The sequence below is a fragment of the Ambystoma mexicanum genome, chromosome 11 (genome assembly GCF_040938575.1).
Source record: "Ambystoma mexicanum isolate Mex_15411 chromosome 11, UKY_AmexF1_1, whole genome shotgun sequence".
NCBI lineage: Eukaryota > Metazoa > Chordata > Amphibia > Caudata > Ambystomatidae > Ambystoma > Ambystoma mexicanum.
In genome coordinates, this window is record NC_090934.1 from 993,610,635 (window position 1) to 993,631,210 (window position 20,576).

The window sequence follows — 20,576 nt, forward strand, 5'->3', positions numbered from 1 at the left end:
TGATGTGGTTCATTTCCTTATTCAATCCGGCACTACTGGCGTAGAGCTGGTGTGCAAGATTAGTCCTCATTTTTTCTGATTCTTACATCCATGTTGTATGCCATGTTATGGCTAGTACTCAGTGGATTTGAGATGCTGAGTTCTTAAGGAAACCGGTTCCATTTCTTGCAGCCATGGAGCATATATGTTGATGTACAGCTGTGCTTCTTTCCTCATCCAGTAGTTGTGCCATTGCTTCAAGCTCATTTCGGTATCCGCTGTAAAGCGCAAAGAAGGGTATGATGCTTTTTAAGTCCAGTTAGTATTCGTAACTTTTTGTGAAGTGTTTCAGCAAACAGACGCCCCTCCACAAACAGTGCAACTGCCTCCACACATTGTTGCCCTAAAAGTGTTGCTCAGGACCACATTTCAGCCATACAGTTGCATGCAATTTAATATCCCACTAGCTACCCACCTGCTTCACATTACCAGCTCATGGTCAAACTGCAAGAGACCAAGGCTTAGTTTGCCTCATGTTGTATGTGGAGGAATCTGCCACTTGTGTGAGAAAAATGCAGGGTCAGATCCCCAATTGCCCCCTTTTGGATTTGATTGCATGTAATATATGACAATGGCACAGTACAACAGCTTTCTCAAGAGGAGGTGGTGGTGGAGGTGGTAGCAGGGGGGATGGGGATAAGAGGCTCTGAGGCAGTACATTTCTAGTAAGGGTATACATCAATAGGAAGCATGTGAGTAGCATAGGTTTCACTGGAAGTCGGGAGTAAAAAGGCATGTGCATTTACTGTAACCTGGGTGTAAAGTTGGTGCATCCAAAGCACTGGGCCCGTTAGGGTTAGTTGCAATAATCGGTTCAAACAATGCTTTCTTGTAAACAGGATGTGATTGTAGATGTAGATGAAATTCTGCGCATTTATCCATTCCCAACACACATTACATGTATACCATTATAAAAGAAACTTTCTGAAAAGGCACTGACAAAATGTTTGCATTTGTAAGTGCATAAAATGTTGGGTTTGTGTGTCAAAACATTGTGAAATTTTAGAGAATGTGGGAGAGAACAATGGTCAGAGGCAGGTCTGATCAGTTGGTTGCAATTAAAGTAACCCAACCAGTTTCTGGTCTCCCATGGACATGCAGTTTTCACCCGTCAAGCTGAGCTAGAAAATCAGGTAGCCCTTTGCAGTGTTCACGAAATCATCAGAGGCTGTAACAGCATGCTTGGTAACGGCATCTCCTTGGCAAGTGTCAGTAGACAAAATCCAAAGTTTACAAGTAGTTGAAATGACAAAGGCAGCAAATTACACAAACACACAAAGTCTATGATTTACATTGCTGAAATTCAGGGCGTGCCCACTTTGCTGAACAATTCCATATGTTTAAGGTTTTAAAGTCCTCTGAAGTTGCAAGAAGGTGGCATAATACAGCATTACACACAATTACCTAAATAGTCCCAGAAATAAAGCTAACTAACGACATGCATTGTCTTTTCCACCTAGAGTCAAAAATGATGAACGTCCATCCCCAAACAAGGAAGAAAAAAAATAAACCTTAGTTTTTCATATTTTATTAAATCAAAGTTAAGACGGTTGATAAAAGATAAAGGCCAGTTCTCAATGTCACATCATCCCAAGAGTCCAACAGATGCAATCCAGACACACCTTGCAGTCTCCACTCAAACAACATATTTTAAAAGGAAAAATCATTAATTCCACAAACGTTATTAAGTCCCAATCATGCACACAGAACGAGTGTGCAACATTAATGGGGAGACATGCCTGCACATCCATCCAACACATGCACATCTGTGCACTAACACGCGCGCGCACACACACACACACACACACACATTTGCACCAACATACATCTCATCAACACGCTCATGCATAACATGCTTAAATCCCCCTCCCCCCGCAGACACTCGCACGTGCACATTCGTATTCTCACCAACATGCTCACACGTGTGCACCAATATTCTCACTGGCGCAAAGCTCAAATTCTACACAGCTCACACATAAATACGTGGGTAATGAAGGCAAACAAACACTCTAAAATTTGTTACAATATGTTCACCCTCTTCCGTTATTGTACAGCTGCAGTGGTCAATTTCAAGAATGATTAAACACATTCATGGAAACCAAGCTGTGCCGCACAGAACTGAAGGGGGAAGCATAGAGCAGATGAAAGCTATATACAACTGAGAAAGAAACTGCAAGTTAATGCATGCAAAGTCTTCTGGGTAAACAGAGGGCTTCCATCGGCGGTATAGGAACCACAGCTTCGCTCACTTGGTAAAAGGATGGAACCAAAAAATAAAAAAATAAAAAAAAATAAAAGACTGGTGTGGGGAGAGGGGTAGACAGCAGCAGGGGAGGTGGCCAAAGTACTTTCTGCTTTTTGTCGAGAAAAAAAAGGGAAAACTGCAATCAGAATAAAATGATCAGAGTCAATTTCAAAACCAAAGTCTATTCTTGCGATGACATGCGTGATTAGAAGTCTATGCAAAGATACAACGCTCTAGAGCCCTGGAGCTAATGGGTCTAGAGCCAGTCAGGGTGCCCTGCAGGCGCTCCAGTTGCACTCCTTGGCAAGCCGGCAGGGTACTCAGATCTTCTGCACCTTCTCACCCACAACAACCGGGTTCTCTTTCCTGATTTTTTCAGCTGCGTCCGCTTTGTAATCATAAGAACAACTGTGCACGTCAGAGTAGCGGTGGGTGCCACAGAAAACATTTCCACATCTGCACTCAAAGCCTGAAAAAGATTGAGAAAAAAGCTCGTTAGGCACAGGGACTGTACGTTTGTAAGAGCGCCATCGTACATGAGCGGGCTGGATTGCCATTATCATGTCATGTAGTTGTCATTTGTTTAGCGCCTTTCCCAGGTATGGGACATTCGTCAGTTATAGAATGCGTGGCTGCATTTTAGCCAGTACCAAAATAGGCAGGGGTGGCCAAATCCCTGCTAGTCACCCATGACGAGCAGGTATGTGGATGGGTGCAGAGAGGTAGTCAGGAGAGAAGACATGTGAGCAGCTGGACAGTTTGTCTTGAGGGATAGCTGCATTCTAATGGCAGGGGTTTTGTGCTGTGCGTCTTAAGAGTGGTGCATGGGTGCGGAGCGGTAGTTTGGGGAGCATGCGAGAGCAGGAGAGACAATGTGTGCAGAAATCATTAGATAACTACCAGCCCCTATACAATGCACTCAAGCTAAATTCTTACTGCTTCTTATACAAAGTATAATTAAGCTCTACAAATTTTGAGACAATATTCAAAGCTTGGCCGTGTTATCAGTAAAACTAGACTGAGTGACAAAGGGCTGCATAGCCGGGCGAGAATTATTCCTGCTCAGTGGGACTGGACTTAAACTATGTCCAACGTGGGCGCTTTGTGAAGGTCAAATGAAACACCAGTAACCAAAGCAATCAATTTTACGTATGCTGGTTGGCGATTCCTGAACACCAAAACACTGATTGCATCTACTGGGAGTCCAAGCACGAGCCAAGACAGAATTATTTTAGTGTACCTGAGAGTTAAACTACTTGAAGGTGCCCGCTTACCCCACGCACCTCTCCATTCATCTACTGACCACTTTGCCTCCCTCAATGTATTTATTGTACATTTGTCAGGCGCTTATACAAGTAAATTGTGTTTCAAAGCACCCACATGGCAACAGGGAGGGAATATGGAATTGAAACAATATATACAAAAGATAAAGTCAAACCTACTATGCCATGCGAGTATTCAGAACGTGCAAGTCCAGAGAGAAGAGGGGAGGAGGGAGTCGGGTTAAGTGCTTGAATGTCCATGCTCGTGGCTTAGCAACAGAAGTGCTAGGGAACGTTAAGCTGCAAAAAGTGGGTAAGTGCAGGCCTACAGTGGGGGATGCCAGTGGCAGGTGCTGTGTGTAGGCTGAAGCGATTGGGTATGAGAGGCCAGGCCCCTGGTTACCGATAGTAGCAACTGAGGTTAGCAGAGGAGGAGGAAAAAAAGGCAAAGCGAAAGTGAAAAGGAAAGTCCTTAGGAGCTTCTGGAATTTGAGGAGGTCCAGCTCAAGACGAAGAGGAAAGCTGTTCCAAAGGAGGAGGCCTACTGAAGCAAGCGATCGGCCTCCGGCCCTCTGTTTAGCAAAACGTTTTACACACACAGTTGGTACCAGAGGAAAGTAGAGATCTAGACGGAGAAAATTTAGTGATAGCAAATTGCAGATAGCTTTGTCCCCAGCCCCAGACAGCCTTGTGGATGATGCAGAGGGATTTCAATTTAATCCGTGCAGCAACCGAGAGCTAGTGAAGAGTTTTTAGGGCAAGAGAGATGCTGTCCCTGGGCTTGAGACCAAGGATAAGTCTTGCTGCCCTATTCTGGATTATCTGGAGGGGTCGTGGAGAGGAAGAGAATAGATTCAAGAGTAGGCTGTTGCAGTAGTCAAGCCTAGTGAGGACCAGAGCTTTGGTAACTGAGTTTCTGGGCGAAAGTACGAAAAGGGGAAATTCCTTTGAGAAGGAAGAGTTGAAAGTTTGGCAATGTCCTAAATGTGAGGGAGGAAGGAGATAGAGGAGAAGAGGACTCAAGGTTTTTTGCTTCGGCTGAAGGAAAAGGGGGAGAACCCACAGAGGAGGGCCAGAGTAAGGGGAAGAAAGAGGGAGCAGGGGTGCCAATAGGAAGGATCTCAGTCTTCCTGGCATTGAGGCAGAGATCATAGGAAGTGCACCAGGACTGGATAGCAGATAGGCAGTCCAGGATGATGGAAGAAGCAATAGTGTCAGCAGGAAGTTTGAAGAGTTGATTGTCATCTGCGTAGCAATGGAAGTTGGGGAGAAGGAAGAAATGATGCATGCCAGCGGAGCAAGGTAACTGTTAAAGAGCCAGGGAAAGAGGTTGGAGCTCTGGGGATACCACAGGTGGAGGAGGTAGGCGAGCAGAAGGTGCCCAGAATAACTTGGGACATACAGTCAAATCAGAAGGAGGTCAGCCAGTCCAGTGCCCGTTCCGAGATACCCAGGGTATCATGTAGCCAGAGGATGGAGTAGTTGACCGTGTCAAAGGCAGAGGAGAGATCAAGTAGAATGAGGACAGCAGGAGAGTTACAATCCAGAGATTCAAGCAGTTCTTCAGGGGTATTCAGAAGAGCATTTTCATGCCTCTGGCTGCTCAGAATACAGATTGATGGTCGTGGAGAACGCCAACTAGTTCAATCTGTGAGGTAAATTGGGGAAGGCCACCTTCTCCAGGAGTTTCCCCAAGGAAGGGGGAGATAGAAATAGGACGGTAATTAGCTTGCCAAGTAGGGTCTGCTGAAGGCTTTTTTTTTTAGGAGGGGCGCACAAGGGAGTGATTGAGGGAGGAGGGGAAATTCCAGTAGCAAATGAGTGGTTGCAGAAATCAGAAAGAGTGGGTGCAAGAGCGCTAATGGCCTTGATCGTCCTGGAGGAGCAGGGGGAAACCTGCTTGGAGGAGACCTTCATATAGCGGACAACTCTGGTGACCTCATTAGGTGTGACAGGGGAGAAGGAGGAGAGAGGTGGAAGGAGGGTGGGAGGCCATAGGAGCAAAGGGGTTGGGGAGAGGGTAGCAAGGGCATTCAGGATGTCCAGAGTTTTTGTGGTGGTGTGTGGCCAGTGCGTTTCAGAGGCCCTGGGAAGGAAGAGGGGAGGAGTAGACTGCAGAAGGGTTGGCTAGTTCCCTGCAGATTTTAAACAAAGTTGTTGGGTGCACCAGATACCAGTGCCTGGATGTGGGCCCTTTTCTTGGCACAATGGAGTCTGTATTGCCTTTGCAGCAGGTGGCGTGCCAGTTTGTCAGAGGGTGAGCCTGAGGTTCGCCATTTCTGTTGCGCAGCTCTGCACTTGCGTTTCAGGGCTGCAAATTTGGAGTTGCAACAGGCATTAAGCTTAGAAGCAGGTTTCAGGTGGATCCTCACAACTGGGGAAAGAACATCCATAGGGTTAATAATGGCCAGATGGAGGTTGCTGAGAGCAGAGGCAGGGTCAGGGGTGGGGGAAGAGGAGAGGGGTTAAAGGTGGATGAGAAGGCAGCAATATACACTTGTTTCATTGGACGGATGTTGAACGTGGTTGGCAGGGCTGGAGGAGGTGCAGTCAAAGGGCCAAGGTGACCCAGGTAAGAAGAGGAGAGGGTGGTCTGACCAGGAGAGAGGTGTAATGAGATGGGGGTGGGGGGGGAGTGGAAGACCAGAGTGGATGAGGGCATCAAGAGTGTCCTCCTGAGTGGATAGTACCCAACAGGAGAATGGAGGGAGAGCAAGGTGCAACGGTCAAGGAAGAGGGTGGATGTTGAAGTCCCCCCAGGAGGTGGTGTTTGGCAGTGGTAGTGAGGAGCAGAAGTCAGCCCATTCACAGAGGAACAGGGTGGTAGTGCCAGGTGCCTGTAGATTGTTGCAATGGTTTGAGAGGAGGAGGCGGGAGAGATTACCAACTTGCAGAACAGGCTCTTGAAGGAAGAGTAAGGATGAGTGGGTATGAGGGAGGCAGGAACCCACTGAGGGAAGATTAAGGCAACCCCACCGCCAGCACAATTAGGTTGTGGCTTGGAAAAGATCTTGCAACCATCTGGGAGAAGCAAGTCAAAAGTAGTGACTGAACTGGCATTGACCCACATCTCGGTAAGAGTGAGATGGCCAGGGTCTTCAATAAGGAGGCAGATGTCAGCAGAGTGTGTGTTGGCTGAACGGGCAGTGTGTGGCCAGGTGAAGGAGGCCTCCACCTTTGTAGTCTTTCCGAGGAGTACAGAGCGTGGTAAACCAGTCGGAGGAGGAACTTATAGAGTACTAGGGGGAGTGGCAGGTGAAGGAAGTTAATGAGGGACAGGCGCCGGTCAAAGAAAAAGGAGGTTGGGTTGAGGGCCCTGAAACAAGATCGTGCCAGTGTGGTAAACAATGATACATCATGAGAAGCCCGCCAAGAGGACTTCCCACTTGGTGCCACCATTAATTGGAGAGGATGTAAGAAAGGGAGAGAGTAGAGGTGGAGCCCATATATCTGGGTAAGGGGCAGAAGAGATCGGTGAAGACCTGTTGTGCTGACATAGGTGTCTGCGATGGGTAAGCCAGGGTTGCGCTCAGGATCCTTTTTTGTGCTTTTTCCTTCCAGACTTCTTAAGAGACGGAGGGTAGGTGACAATGTAGCAGTTAGAGAAAATAGGAGCGATGTTAAGTGCCATCAAATTGTCAGAGGATAGCTGAAGGAAAGAGGGGTGGCTGCACTGCACAGTCCTAGCCTAGACACAAGCTGTCCTAGTAGTTACAGGAGGGGCACAAAATGCAATGCAAAATGTGGGGTGCAAGAAAATACACACACCTAGGTTCAAGAATCCACCAATGCACATCTCCATATAGTGAGCCCAACACACATGAGAACACCTCCTCCCTCATGGTTCCCAGTAATTGAAGGCTTCCAAACTCAAGACAACACACACTTTGCAAATCACCCTACCTCATACCATTGCCCACCACACACACATTACATTGGATTCCCAGTTAGCCTATTCTTCAATCCTAGCCACAGCTTTTTAAAGTTGTGCTTCATAGTAAATTTGGTAAACCTAGTCCTTTGGTTCTGTCTGTTGCAAGCGTGAGACTTCCAATAGACTGGCTACATTCTGACACAGCAAAAAGGCCAAGTACTTCCAATACTCCCCACCAAGACCCACATCAGTACTTTGCCTCATTACATAAGATCCGTTTTGGCTACACAGATACTTTAAAGTAGATTGAGCAGAGTTCATGTGTCTATAAGAGGGACATCGGAAGAGCGAAGGCGCCTAGATAATTAAGCATAAATGTGTTAAAGGAAGTAAATGATCTGTTCACGTACTGAAGTCCATGAGGGGGTAAATTCTAGAGCATAAAATGCACATGCGCCTTTGGGATACAACTAGAATCAGTAGATGCATTTTCTACATTATTGGACAAACAGGCATCCGCTCTCGAAAGAGCATCCAAAACACTCCTCACTTTCTTGCAGAAAGAGCACGGCATTGCCCTCCCCCAAAGGGCAATGACACAGACTGGTGTACTGGAAGTAGACTGACCGCAAAGCATGCAACCACAAGCCGCATTAAGAAAAGGAATAAAACAATGGAAGGAGAAACCAAGGCTAGTAGGTTAAGCAAAAACTACTAATTGTACTGACTGCAATGCTCCCACTCCATAGTCACTTTTCCGCTGTATTTCAAGGGTGTCTGTTCCTTAGGGATGGGCCTAGCACATTTGGACAGCAAAAAAAGTCCTACAAATATACATTTGGGGCAGAGTCTCTGCATGCACTGGGTATGGCCATGGAATATAGCCCACCCACCAGTTGCCATTACCCCTGCGTTACATGGGCACACCTAAAGTAGCATTTTTCTTTTTTTTTTTTTACAGGTGGTTGAGGGAGGGGCGTAGAGAGGAAAGATGACTGAGTACATCACTCTCTGCAGTGCGTAATTTTCTCTACTTCTACATTGTGTCCCTTTTTCTCCATACTTCATGGGCGAGTACAAGCAATGGCTCCGTAAGGTGGATGGACCAACCTGAATCAAAAAGATTCTGCAGGACTGCCAGCCCAAACCCAGCATAAGATCAGCTACTTATGTCCATAAAGGAATGTTTGAAAGAGTGTTGGGGGAAGGCCAATATTGCAGCTGTTGCAACCCCATCCCACTAACCGGACTATGGTAACCCACAGCCGTGGCTTTAGCCCTAAAAGCATGCACATGAAGACCCTTTGGAACGTGCTTACTCTGCAGAGAATAAGATTGTTATGCACGTGGTTATTCACCGGGCAATGGTGGCACTGAACGCTATAGAGCCTGGCAGAGTTCCAGCGTAAACGGATTGTCGACTTTCCTGACAAAAATAGATCCATCTAGATAAAACTTTAGAGCCCTCCTTATGTCTAGGCAATGCAAGTCTCACTCTGCTTGGTACTGAGGGTTTGGAAAAAACACCATAAAGGAGATCTCCAGGTTGATGTGGAAACACGCTACGTCTGGAAGAAATCTAGGACGAGTACTGTGATATCCTTAGATGTCACTTCTTCCCGAGGGGGAGCCTCTTCCCAGGAGGCCAGGGAGATTAGGCAGTTACCAGATAGTTTCCCCGGGGTGGTACTCGGCAGGAGGATCTCATGGGGAGAGACTCCCAGTCTAGGGAGAAAGACGACCAGCTAAGGGAAACGCTGTACGACACTCCTCACGCAACATCCTCATATAGCCCTAAACCTCGTTCCACACACACCGGCTCCCTCTCGCCCCCACCCCTTCATTCCACAGACATCCATGTGTGTCTGCAAAACCCAGTACTTCACTTCCACCAGGATCGGGAAGAGTAGGGAATTACCCAAGAGAAACAGCCTGAGCTCATACTGGGACGAAGAAGGGAGTCGTTTCTTACCTGTAAATCCATTTCTCCAGCGTTGGTATCTCATGGATTCACACGCTGTGAATATTCCCCGTCAGGCTGGGAAACCTTGGTAACTTTATCATAGTAGTTTTCCTATGGAAAAAACGTTGACACCTCAAGTGTCCATCAAAGTCGTTATGCGTGCTTTAGGCCGCACCAATGGGATGTAGAGTATAGCTCCATCCCCGCAGCTTCCGCTCAGATTTTCACCTCTCCAAAAAGAGGATGTCCTAAGACTGTTGGAAGGGGAAGGCTGGAGGGCGCATATGAATCCATGAAAGATACCAACGCTGGAGAAATGGAGTTACAGGTAAACTACTCCCTTCTCCAGCATTGGATCTTTCATGGATGCACATGCTGTGAAATAGGTTTGTTGGTTTTAGTGTGGCAGAAAGAAATAGTTGACGCAAGCCAGCGCAAGATGCCTTGCGTAGAGATCGGCCTCCTTTTATTTGACGGGCCGAAAGCCACAAAAAGCGGTTTGGATGCTCTGAACGACTTAGTGCGATCTGGATAACACTTCAAAGATCTGACATCCAGGGAGTGAAAGGCCCTTTCCGCTGGAGTTGAGGCATTAGGGAAAAATGTTGGTAAGGCAATAGTAGTGTTCTTGTGAAAGTCCGATGGAATCTTCGGAATGAAGTGTGAATTGGTAGAGAGAAGAACCTTGTCCTTCATGAAGCTCACATATGACAGGTCAATCAGAGTCTGCAGTTCCGAAACTCGTCTGGAGGACGTAATAGCCACAAGAAAATTGTCTTCCAAGTGAGAAATTTTATCGCAGCCATTGACAGACTCAAACAGCGGTTTCATGAGTACCGAGAGCACAAGGTTGAGGTACCAAACAGGAGGGAACTTTTCTTCGGGGGAAAAGTCCTGAAAAGACACCTGAGGAAATGTTTAATCAACCTATCGCTGAAAAGCGATGTTGAATGCCTTTTCCGAGTGCATCTTGAAATCGCTGCCAGGTGCACCTTGATAGCAAAGGATGGTCTTGTAATCTCGTCTAACAGCAAAAAGGTAAGGACGGAGTTGTTGAGGTGACACCCACAATGGCCGAATGTCTGGTTGTGGAGAACACAAGGCACAGAACCTCTTTCACTTACAGGCATATGATGTGTTGGTAGACTGAGCCCTTGCCGCAGCCTAAATGCGGCAACAATCTTTGAGATGTATTTAGGTTGGCAAATTCTGATTGGTCAGGAGCCATGCAGCCAGGTTATGGGACCCTGGGTCACAATGCCAAACCTCCCCCCGCCCCCCTTGTTCTGAGAGAGAAGATCCGGCTGGGAACCCAGGTGAAGAGGGTCATCCTTTGCTAGGTGAAGGTTGGAGAACCAGGTCTGCCTAGGCCAGAACGGGGCCACCAGACAGATCTTGCAGGGAACCCTGCAAATCATCTGAACGGTTTTACTCATCGGGGGAAGGAGGAAATGCGTAGGCGAACATTCCCGTCCACGGACAAAGAATGTGCCCCCCCCCTGGAGTCCGGATGAGGAATTCTGTTGGCAAAATGACACTACTGCTTCTTCTCAGGGCTAGCAAACAGGCCCAATGGGGGAGTGCCCCACTTCTCGAAGATCTTCGACACCTGGTAGTAGTTCAGTTGCCAATCATGCTCCCGAGAAGAGCACCTGCTGAGGGAATCCACCTGTATGTTTTGAATACCTGGCAGGTGGAAAACCAGAATCCGAATTCTGTGAGAAATGGCCCAGCACCAGATGGCTTGGGCTTCCTGGGAAAGGAGACGTGAACACGTTCCCCCTGCTTGCAAAGATACGACATGGTCGTGGTGTTGTTGGTGAGAATCCTTACCACAGAGTCCTAGATGAGGGGAAGAAATGACTTCAGCGCCCAGTGTACTGTCCTCATCTCTAGGACATTGATATGCAGTAATACCTCTTTGGGAGACCATATGCTTCTGACTTGGAACTGCTCCAGATTAGCACCCCATCCTGTCTGCGAGAAGTGTCACGATAGTGAATCGAAAATCGGGGTCCACCAGAGGCATGCCCTGCTCGATGTTGACAGGATGAGTCCACCACTGCAGGTCGACTGCCAGAGATCGGGAAATTATCACCTTGTCTGACCAGGAGGCCTGGATCTGGACCATCTGGCAGTGAGAAATACCTGTGCTGGCCCCATAAAGAGACTGCAATTGGGAATGAGGGGGATGCAGGACGACATGGTGCCAAGGAGAGCCATGAACGCGCGGACCGTGACCAACCTTCCTGGTGAAAAGGAGCACGCCAGAAGCAAGAGCTTCTCTATCCTCTCGTTCAATGGCTTGACTTGATTGAGACTTCATTGAGCTCCCAGAAAGACCAACTCCTTTGAGGGCATCAGGAAGGATTTTCTGAAGTTGACGGAGAAGCCCAGATGTTGCAGAAGGAGCATAGTGGCATTGAGACTCCGTCTGCTGGTAAGTCGTCCCCCTGACCAACCAGTCATCCAGGTACAGATAAACGTGGTGTCTGCTCCTGCAGAGGAAAGCTGCCACTGGAGCCAGACCCTTGGTGAAAGTCCTGGGAGTCGACTTTAGGTCAAAAGGTAGAACGAGAAACTGATAATCGGTGTTGCCCACCACGAACCTGAGAAATGTTTGATGCCTTCGATGCAAAGGTATCAAAAAGTATGCGTTTGAGATCCAGAGACGCCAAAAACTCCTCGGGTTGGACTGCCCTTATAACGTCTTGCAACGTTAGCATCCTGAACTTTTGCTTGATCACGTTCTTGTTGAGCCGCCGCAGATTAGAATGGGGTACCATTTTCCATTCAGTTTCCTGACCACGAAAAACCTGGAATAGGTACCTTTTCCTCCCTCCGATGGGGGAACCCTTTCAATTGCCCCTTTTTGCAGCATGATACAAACCTCCTGACGCAGGACGTGAAGGTGAGCCTGAGATGTCTTTACCAGAGGAATGAGGAGTTGTGGACACCGAAACTCGGAAGGGTATCAAAAAGGGTAGCTCAGGTGCAACATGCTCGCCTTGGAAGCAAGACGACACGGAGCAGCAGGCTGGACCCCCCCGGGTCTGCGCTTAGAAACCTCTGGGTATTAAGTGCATTATAAATAAATAACCAATCCTAACTCCGAGTGGCTGTATTGGACTGCTTCCAGCACACATCTGTCTGTTATCAAACGCCACTCGTCGAGGTGGAACGCCAACCTCCCCCCACCAACTGAGTGCCCATGTGGTAGTAGTTGAGGCTTGCTTTGACGCCCTCTTTGGGAAGAGGATGATCCCTTTTCCTCTGGCCCTGGTACGCCTTGCTCCGTTAGGCGGCCTGTAAGGAACACTGGTAACCTTGGGAGTAGTAGGTGGCTCTATCGTATCCCTTGTCCCAAGAACCCGAAAACTTTGCGTTCCCCCGAGAGGCCATGAAAGGGGCGAAAAGATCTGCCCTGTAGGGCTGCAAGTGACCGCGCCATATCGGAGTCCGCTTTCATGTTCTTCAAAGTGTCAAACTTCTCCCTGAACAGATGTTCCCCCTCACAAGGCATGTCCACCACCTTGTGTTGAACCTCCTGGCGGAAATCAGTGCAGCGTAGCCAAGCTGGACGCTGTAGAACCACTCCATTATTAATCCGTTAGAATCCAGTCTCCACCAGGTCCGCTGCAATGTTTATGCTAGGATTCGATGCCTCCTCTCCCTCTCGCACCTAAAGCATTGCTTCCTTCTGCTTCTGCTCGGGCAGGTGGTCTAATCGTACCTTGCCACGATGGCCAACGAGTTGGCAGCCTTCACTGCAGTGGCTCTGACAGCGAGGACCTTACCGAATGCGTCCAACTTACGGTTTTCATTGTCAGGTCGTGTGGCGCAATCGTGCTGGGTGCGAGCCTTTCTACAAGCCACTGCAGGAAACCGATTCCGGGGTAGGCTGCGACACCAGGCACCTTGGAGTGGATTCAGGGGCCTTGAATTTTTTCTCCAAGCGGCACTTGACTGCTGGCTCTGTAAACCGATGGCTCATCGTACGCAGCCCCTCCTGCCATACATGATCCTATATAGGGATTGAGAAAACCACCTTTCTCCTCTTCCCCATATGGGAAAACAAAAAACAGGCCGTCTTTTCATCCTCCTGGATGAGACCAAATTCGTGACAGGCTTTAGTCATCATGGCATGGAAGGCCCTGATGTCATCCGGTGGAAATGGTTGTGCCAGACTACTTGGAACATCCTTGTTTGGGTCTATATCCCAGGTGCCTGCCCTTCTGGACGAAGACACTATAGAGAGTATCCTGCGGAGCAATGTCTTGCTCCGATTCAAGTTCCTGTCTCGGAGGAGTAAAAAAAAAAAATCCCTAGGGGAAGGCGGAGGAGGTCTAGCCGGGGATGAGCGCCTCAAGGGACTGCGGAAGGCCTCAGAGGCATCCTTCTGTGGAGGCACAGCAGGAGGACTTAGCAACACCGGGACAGACCAAGCCTGAGGAACCGGGAGCCAGGTGCCCAATTGCCCAAGCAGAGCTTGCAAAGTATTGAGCACTTGCATCAAGAGCAAGGAGTGCTGGTTGACGAGAGGATAGTGAGGTGGCACAGACCCCAGACCCACTGACGTGGACAGAAGTGATGGTTGGAGGCCCAACAATGATGGATCCTGGAATGGCCCATCCGAACCCCCTTCTTTGGGATCCGACTGCAAAACAGTACGCTCGTCGTAGACTGGAGCGCCAAAGTCAGAGGCGAGGTCATGTTGGCGAAAGTCCTCAGCCAGCATCAGAGGAAAACAAGTGTGCTCCATAGCCACCTCGGAACGAGCAGTAGACTGAGTAGCCGGGATCTTAATCTTCGCGGTCAGAGCAGTTATCGACAGCAGTTGCTGCCAGCCTGGTCGTCGACGAAACAGCGGATGGCAGGGCCGTCGATGCCACTAGAGTCACAGATTAACCAGTCGGCATATTGGTCGACGGGGCACGAGTCGTAGATGCCGTCTGCAAAACCGGCACAACAGATGGAGAAGGCGGGCGCTTGGAGGACGACCTGGACCTGTGCTTCAACAACTCGTGGCCCGAAAAAGACCTATGGGAAGCTGATGAGGCATGCTGCTGGTCCTTGGCCGACTACTTCTTTGAAGACTAGGAGGAAGAGTGAGGCCTCGACTTCTTCTCCGATGACTACACCTTGTGGGCTGGATCCACGGATTTCTGCTGGTGTGAGCCCCTCTCCTTTGATTTGTTGGCATGTGACACAGTTGCACCCTGAGAGGGGAAGAATTAGAGACCCCACAACATTTGGCAAAGGCAGTGCAGCAGCAGACTTCTTGGCCTTTTCCACAATAGACAGAGGCCCAGACTCACCTGAGTGCTGTTTCTTAGGCCGTGGTTCCTCTGACCTAGCCCGCTGGCGCGACAGCGACCTCTGGGCCAAGAGTTTAGAGGACCTGCCCCGGAGGAAGAGTCGACCTCTGAAGCCGGATCAGCACCCTCGTTCAGCTAGCAAATCAAGCACCTGTTTCTGTCTGAGGGTTTTTGGGAGAACCCCCGACAGATGTTGCAGTTGTTGGAGTGATTGGAATACAAGCTATACTCTCGACGTCCAATTGGTGCAGCCTAAAGCATGCATAACTACGTTGATAGGACCCTCAAGGTGCCAAAGTTTTTTCCATAATATACTAAAGTTACTGAGGTTTCCCAGCCGGAGGATGGGGAATAGTCACAGCATGTAAATCCATAAAAGATCCAATGGTGGAGAAGAGCAAAGACTACTCAGAACGAATACAACGGGCAAGTACAGGGATGAGGAGGAGGCGCAGAGCCCAACAGACTATTCCAAGAACCTCCAATGAGCCTTCTAGTGGATCTCCAACTCCCATTGGAGAAGCACAAAAATAAGGACTACGGGTGAGGATTCCACCTTGGAGAAGCCCAGAGATTCAAAGCCGTGAGTGAGGACTAGCAGGGAGAACCAGAGCCAAGATGCTCGTCTGCCGGCAGAGGCGGTCCCGACAGGTCCGACAAAATGGGAGGAAAAACTGGCATCCAGCTGACTGATGGAGCTGGAACATGTGGCCAACTGGAGAAGCACTGCCCAAGGAGAAGACGCTGCATAGCTACTGCAGCCGCTGGAGAAGTAGCTTGTAGCCTGAGAGAGAACACAAATTCACAACCGACTGGAAAGCACCAGCAAGTGCCCTCGCAGGTATCTGGGGTGCTGGAACGGTTGGTGGGACACCAGAAGGGCTGAAGAGTGATGATGGGTCTGGGACCTGCACCAATACCGACTAGCCTCCTCTGTAATCTTTGTGGCAGTACCTGGCAGGGTAGTGAACCACGTCTGACAAAGCGAGAAGGGAACAGCAGTTTGGGATCTGCACAGAAGAAGGAAGAAAGCGTTAAACCATCTTCATGGGAGTACCGAGCAGGGTAATGAACCAGGTCTGCCAAAGCATGAAAGAAAAGCCAGGGGAAGGGAGTCATTCACTGGCATTGTGGAATTGTGAAACCAAGCGAAAAGAGTGCAGGGGAAGGGAGTCATTCCCCCGGGCTGTGTGTGGGGGGAAAGCACTTTGAGCCAGACATGAGGAGAAAGAAGCCCATTCTCCTGGTAATTGAGTTTACAAAGAATGAAAACCAGGGATCCAGGGGAAGGGAGTCATTCCACCAGAGGGAAGAAATCAGGTGCTATTGTTGCAAAGCCAGCAATCCTTGGTTTTGAAGTATTGAAACCAGGTGAAGGGAGTCATTCCCCCTGGTGAGAGACTTGCAAACGGAACATGTAGCCCAGTCCAGGAGGAAGGATCCACACACCTAAAGTTGTATCAATGTTCTTGGGTTCAGGAGAATAAGGGACAGAGATCAGGATGTTTCTCACAGGACGGAGGACTCTTTAGTTGAAGACATCCTGACAGACAGATAAGCACTTTAGTTAAGGCAGGTAATACCCTCATAGATAAAGGGAAAGATTGGTTTATTTTCATTTTGATCGTAAATAAGTCTTTAGCAACCACTATGCTAACTGTGTGTCAGCCTCCTTCTGTACCCATACAATACACACGACCGCTGTCTCTGTGGAATGCAGTAAATGGTTCGGAGGCCACCAGAACAGAAATACCACCAATGTGCCTGGAAGTTATGGCTGTTGTAAAATTTGTTAAACTGAAACTGCTGTCCTAGTTGCCGAGGTCATACGCTCAAATTGCTTGTGCGATAGGATTGCAAACACCATGTTCAAGCACCACACAAGGTGAGGAGCTTTGACTTGGGGTACATCCACAACAGGCCCTCTAAACAGCAATTAATTAACCTATTGGACATAGAGGAAAACCATTCCATCAGTGCTCCAGTTTGTGCACATTGCATCCAGATCGGTTCTGCAGGCTTCGATCTGAATCCCTCAGTCAGTTCAGTGAGACAAAAGAGCACTTGATCTAGCGAGCACTTCAAGGGATGGATGGTTTTTGTCAATGGCAGATCCTGATCCATTTACTCCTATTGCGAGGCTTTGCTAGGGTGGGGCTTAGGGGGCTATATCCCAGGGTCTTTTGGTTCTAGGCCTGGGTAGAAGCTCAGATGCTACAACCAAAGGGCTAACTTGCTCTCAGTCCGGACATTAGCTTTACAGAGGTATACAACAATACAGATACATAACTGAGCACTTTTCAGAGGTAAAGTAACGGATAAAGCAGGGGGGAGCTACAAAGGGGCACAGAGGAGGGGTACAGCTGGCGAGTCGAGGGGCAGGCGATAGTCTAGTGAGTCAGGTGTCACGAGGGGTGATGTCCTAGGTGTTGAGGCAGAGAGATTCCTTGAACAGGTGCGTCTTTAGTTCTTTTCTGAACTGTAGGAGCGTGGGGGAGAGTCCAATGCAAACAGGGAGGAGGTTCTATAGTTTTGGGGCATAGGCAGAGAAGGCTTGTTTTCTGGTCCCTTCCTTTTGCAGCGATGGATTTCAAGTCTGCATGTGTCCTGGCTTCTGGTGGTGCATTGTCCAGAGAGACGTTTCCACGCAAGGTAGCTGGGTGACTGGAGGGCGACTGCCTTATAGATGCTGCAAGACTTGAAGGTGATTTGCACGTGCAGTGGGAGCCAGTGAAGGTCGATGAGGGCCGGGGTGATCTGGTTGCATCTGCATAGACCCTTGATGAGGCATGTGGCCACGTGTAGGACACTTTGCAGGGGCACAAGGGAGGACGACAGGAGGCCTTCGAGGAGTGCATTGCCCCATCTAGGTGGAATAGGACCAGTGCTTGAACAGTGGATCTAAAGCTGTCTAGAGGGAGGAAGGGCTTGACTTTTCACAGTAAGGAGAGCGGATACCAAGCTGTCTGAGTTTTTGTAGCTGTGTGTGTTGATGTGGAACCCGAGGGACTTCACACAGGAGGTGAGCTCAGGTGTGAATCCCTCAGTTCATGGTTGACAGCCAGGTTGTAAATGTCTGGGTGTTGGTAAGGAGTAGGAATTTGGTCTTGGAGGGGTTGAGCTTCAAGTAGGCACTGGACATCCAAGACTCAGTGAGAGGTATGTTTTGAGCCTATGAATGTTCTTAATGGAGTCGATCTTGAGGTATAGCTGTGTGTCGTCAGCGTATTGGTGGATGTGAATGTTGTGTGGGGCTAGGAGGGCTCCCAGTGCTAGGGGTAATGAGGATCAATGACAGATGTGCCGAGCGCCACTTGGTGATCAGTCTCGGAATGGAAGAGAAGGCATCAAGACTCCACCCACACCATAGGATCTGAAACATCTCCCTGTGAAAAGTGCCAGAGTACACCCCATGACACAAAAACCTGCATTTTCCATCACTCGCTCCAATGCAAAATGAGTGTATACAAGGGACGCACCATCTATGGTAGATGGTCAGAAGTACATCCAGTGTACTTCCCATCAGCACAGTCTGATTACCATGTCCACCCCCACATTCTTTACTCCCGGCAGGTTATTGGCACTTTGAAAAATTGAGTGATCGAGGTGCCATTCCAAACAACCGTCAATTTGCATTGAGAGGGAGACTTGGTCCCAACCCACTTGTTTATATAGTACACAGTGTCGGGTTGTCAGTCTGGAAGAGTACAGTATTCCACTTCAAACAGGAAAGGAATGCAATCAAGGCTAGTTAGATCACTTGGAGAACCTCAAAACATTGCTACAGTCCCCCCTCCAGGACCACCTGTGCAGATCTGGATGCAATGCTACTGGGATCAGGAGCCAAGTGGTCTGAGTATCAGACACCTGTTTCCAATGGTCTGACTACTACAATTGTATCCTCATTCGAAGGCATGCAAGTGAGACTGCAATGACATAAGCTACCTTACCTGAAAACACAACAAACATTTTGCAAGTAGGAGGGAGCTGGCATTTGCCTCGTGTCCCGGACCTCTTCCGGAGTTAAGACACACCCACTTCACTTCATCCAAGTGCAGGCCAATAATCGTCTTCAGTGGCTGAATATGAAGCTTCTCTTAAATGACAGACCTAGTATGACCAGAAGCTCCTGAAGAATAATCAAGGAAGGCCAGGCCTTGCTAACCCCTGCTGAAACAGCACTCAGGCAGTCATCCAGGTATTGATAAATATGCATCCTCTTAGACTAAGATGGGTCCCAACTGCCACCATCACTTTCATGTAGACGGGGACTAATTTGAAGAGGATGCCCTTCATTGGAAGTGTGCATCTCCCAATGGTAGGGATAGAAATTGCCTGAGAGGCAAGATTAAGACAGGAAGGTAAGCATCCTTCAAGTCCACTGCACGCAATCAACCTAGTCGTAGAGCAGAACAAATGTAAGCAATTATTTTCAATTTTTCTGTGGGTAAAAAGGTTGAGGGGCCAATGGGTCAGGAGGGACAGCACCATCTACAAGAAAATTTTCTTTGGGTAGTACAAAAATAATGTATCCCCTGATCAATATGAGAAAAGACTCAGATTTCAAGGACTTTCTTCACTTCCTGGAGAATTGCAGAGCCTACCTCAGAGAAGGAGGGGTGCGTAGCCTGTGTTGAGATGGATTTTCAGAAACCACCTTGGTGGTGGATTCTGAGAGGCCATCCTACCCTGGTGAACAGGGAAGATCCAGATAGACAGCCAAAGCCAATCAAGATAGAGTTGCATATCCGTAATGCTAACACTCAGAAGGGGTGTGTGAGTGGCCTAGGTCTACAATGACACACAGCACTCCAACAATTGTAGTTAGACGGAAGAGTACAAACATCCACAAATATGCATTGGGCCTTTAAAATCCACTCTAAGGAATTGAAAACTCAGATAAATTATCACAAAACGACTATCATACATTCGCCGGGGTGGCAGGGGGTAAGGTGGGTTCTACCAATATAACATCACTTTACATACAGTTATGCAATCGTTAAAGATGGAATCAACTCTAAATAACTGACGTAAAGCAAGTGAGAATCAGAAAAACAAATTAAAACCAATAAATGCAGTTCAGTAAAAATAAGTAAGACCTTGTCCTGGGTTGATCTGGAAAGTGTTTTAAGTCCAACCCTGAAAGGGAAGGAGGCAAAGTGCTCAAATGTCACCAGTTCCACAAGTCGCACCATTCAGGTAGGTTTATTATTGGATTGTGACAATAGCTGCAGATGAGGCTTCTCTATCAGTCCCGCCGCTCTAGGGAAGGCCTGGGGCATGTGGGGGGTGGGAGGACTGAATCCTTGAGCTGACTACCACCACCCATGTTAGTGAGGCAAGGGAGAGCTAGAGTGTGGCCTTTATGCCCATGCCACCCTGTGGCAGGGTGTGGGCAAGAGAATGGGTCAGGAATGGGTATCCCAATTTAACACTCCCTATTCCCCCACCATTACTCCAATTTCTTCAGGGATTCCTGGATCCGCTGGCCCCACTTCTGTGATGTATCCGGTCGAGAGAGGTCAAGGGGCCGAGTGCAGCTCACTTTCGGCATCAGGATTGGGTATAGCTAGCATGCGGGCCAGGCTTCGGTGGTACAGTTCCGAAGAATGGTCAGCCGAACACTTGTGGCACGATAGGATGCAGATCTGCATGGAACATGCGATCTCCCAGATCAGAAAACCCGATTCAGCAGTGACAGGCAATCTTCGTATGACTAACAAAGGAGTTGGCCATGCACAGCTTCTCTTCGGTGAAGGAGGCTGAAAACGCAGGGGCAGATTTTTTGTTGCAATACCTGAAGATCAACGAAGTTCCAAGGAGGCACTCGGCATAATGATGGCTGCAGCGAAGTGGGAAGGAGAGAGCTGTTCAG

The 20,576-nt window shown here is 48.6% G+C and overlaps 1 protein-coding gene across 4 annotated transcripts in view; it reads right to left on the bottom strand.

The window, feature by feature from the left end:
• Positions 1 to 1,551: 1,551 nt before the first annotated feature.
• Positions 1,552 to 20,576, bottom strand: part of ZFAND6 (zinc finger AN1-type containing 6) — a 610,641-nt gene continuing 591,616 nt past the window's right edge. For 3 of the 4 annotated variants that reach the window (XM_069624177.1, XM_069624178.1, XM_069624179.1), the window contains one exon: positions 1,552 to 2,753. In XM_069624177.1, the coding sequence (XP_069480278.1) occupies positions 2,605 to 2,753 (149 nt within the window). In that variant the 3' untranslated portion in view covers positions 1,552 to 2,604. The remainder of the gene's footprint in view (positions 2,754 to 20,576) is intronic. The other variant, XM_069624176.1, reaches the window with a different exon arrangement.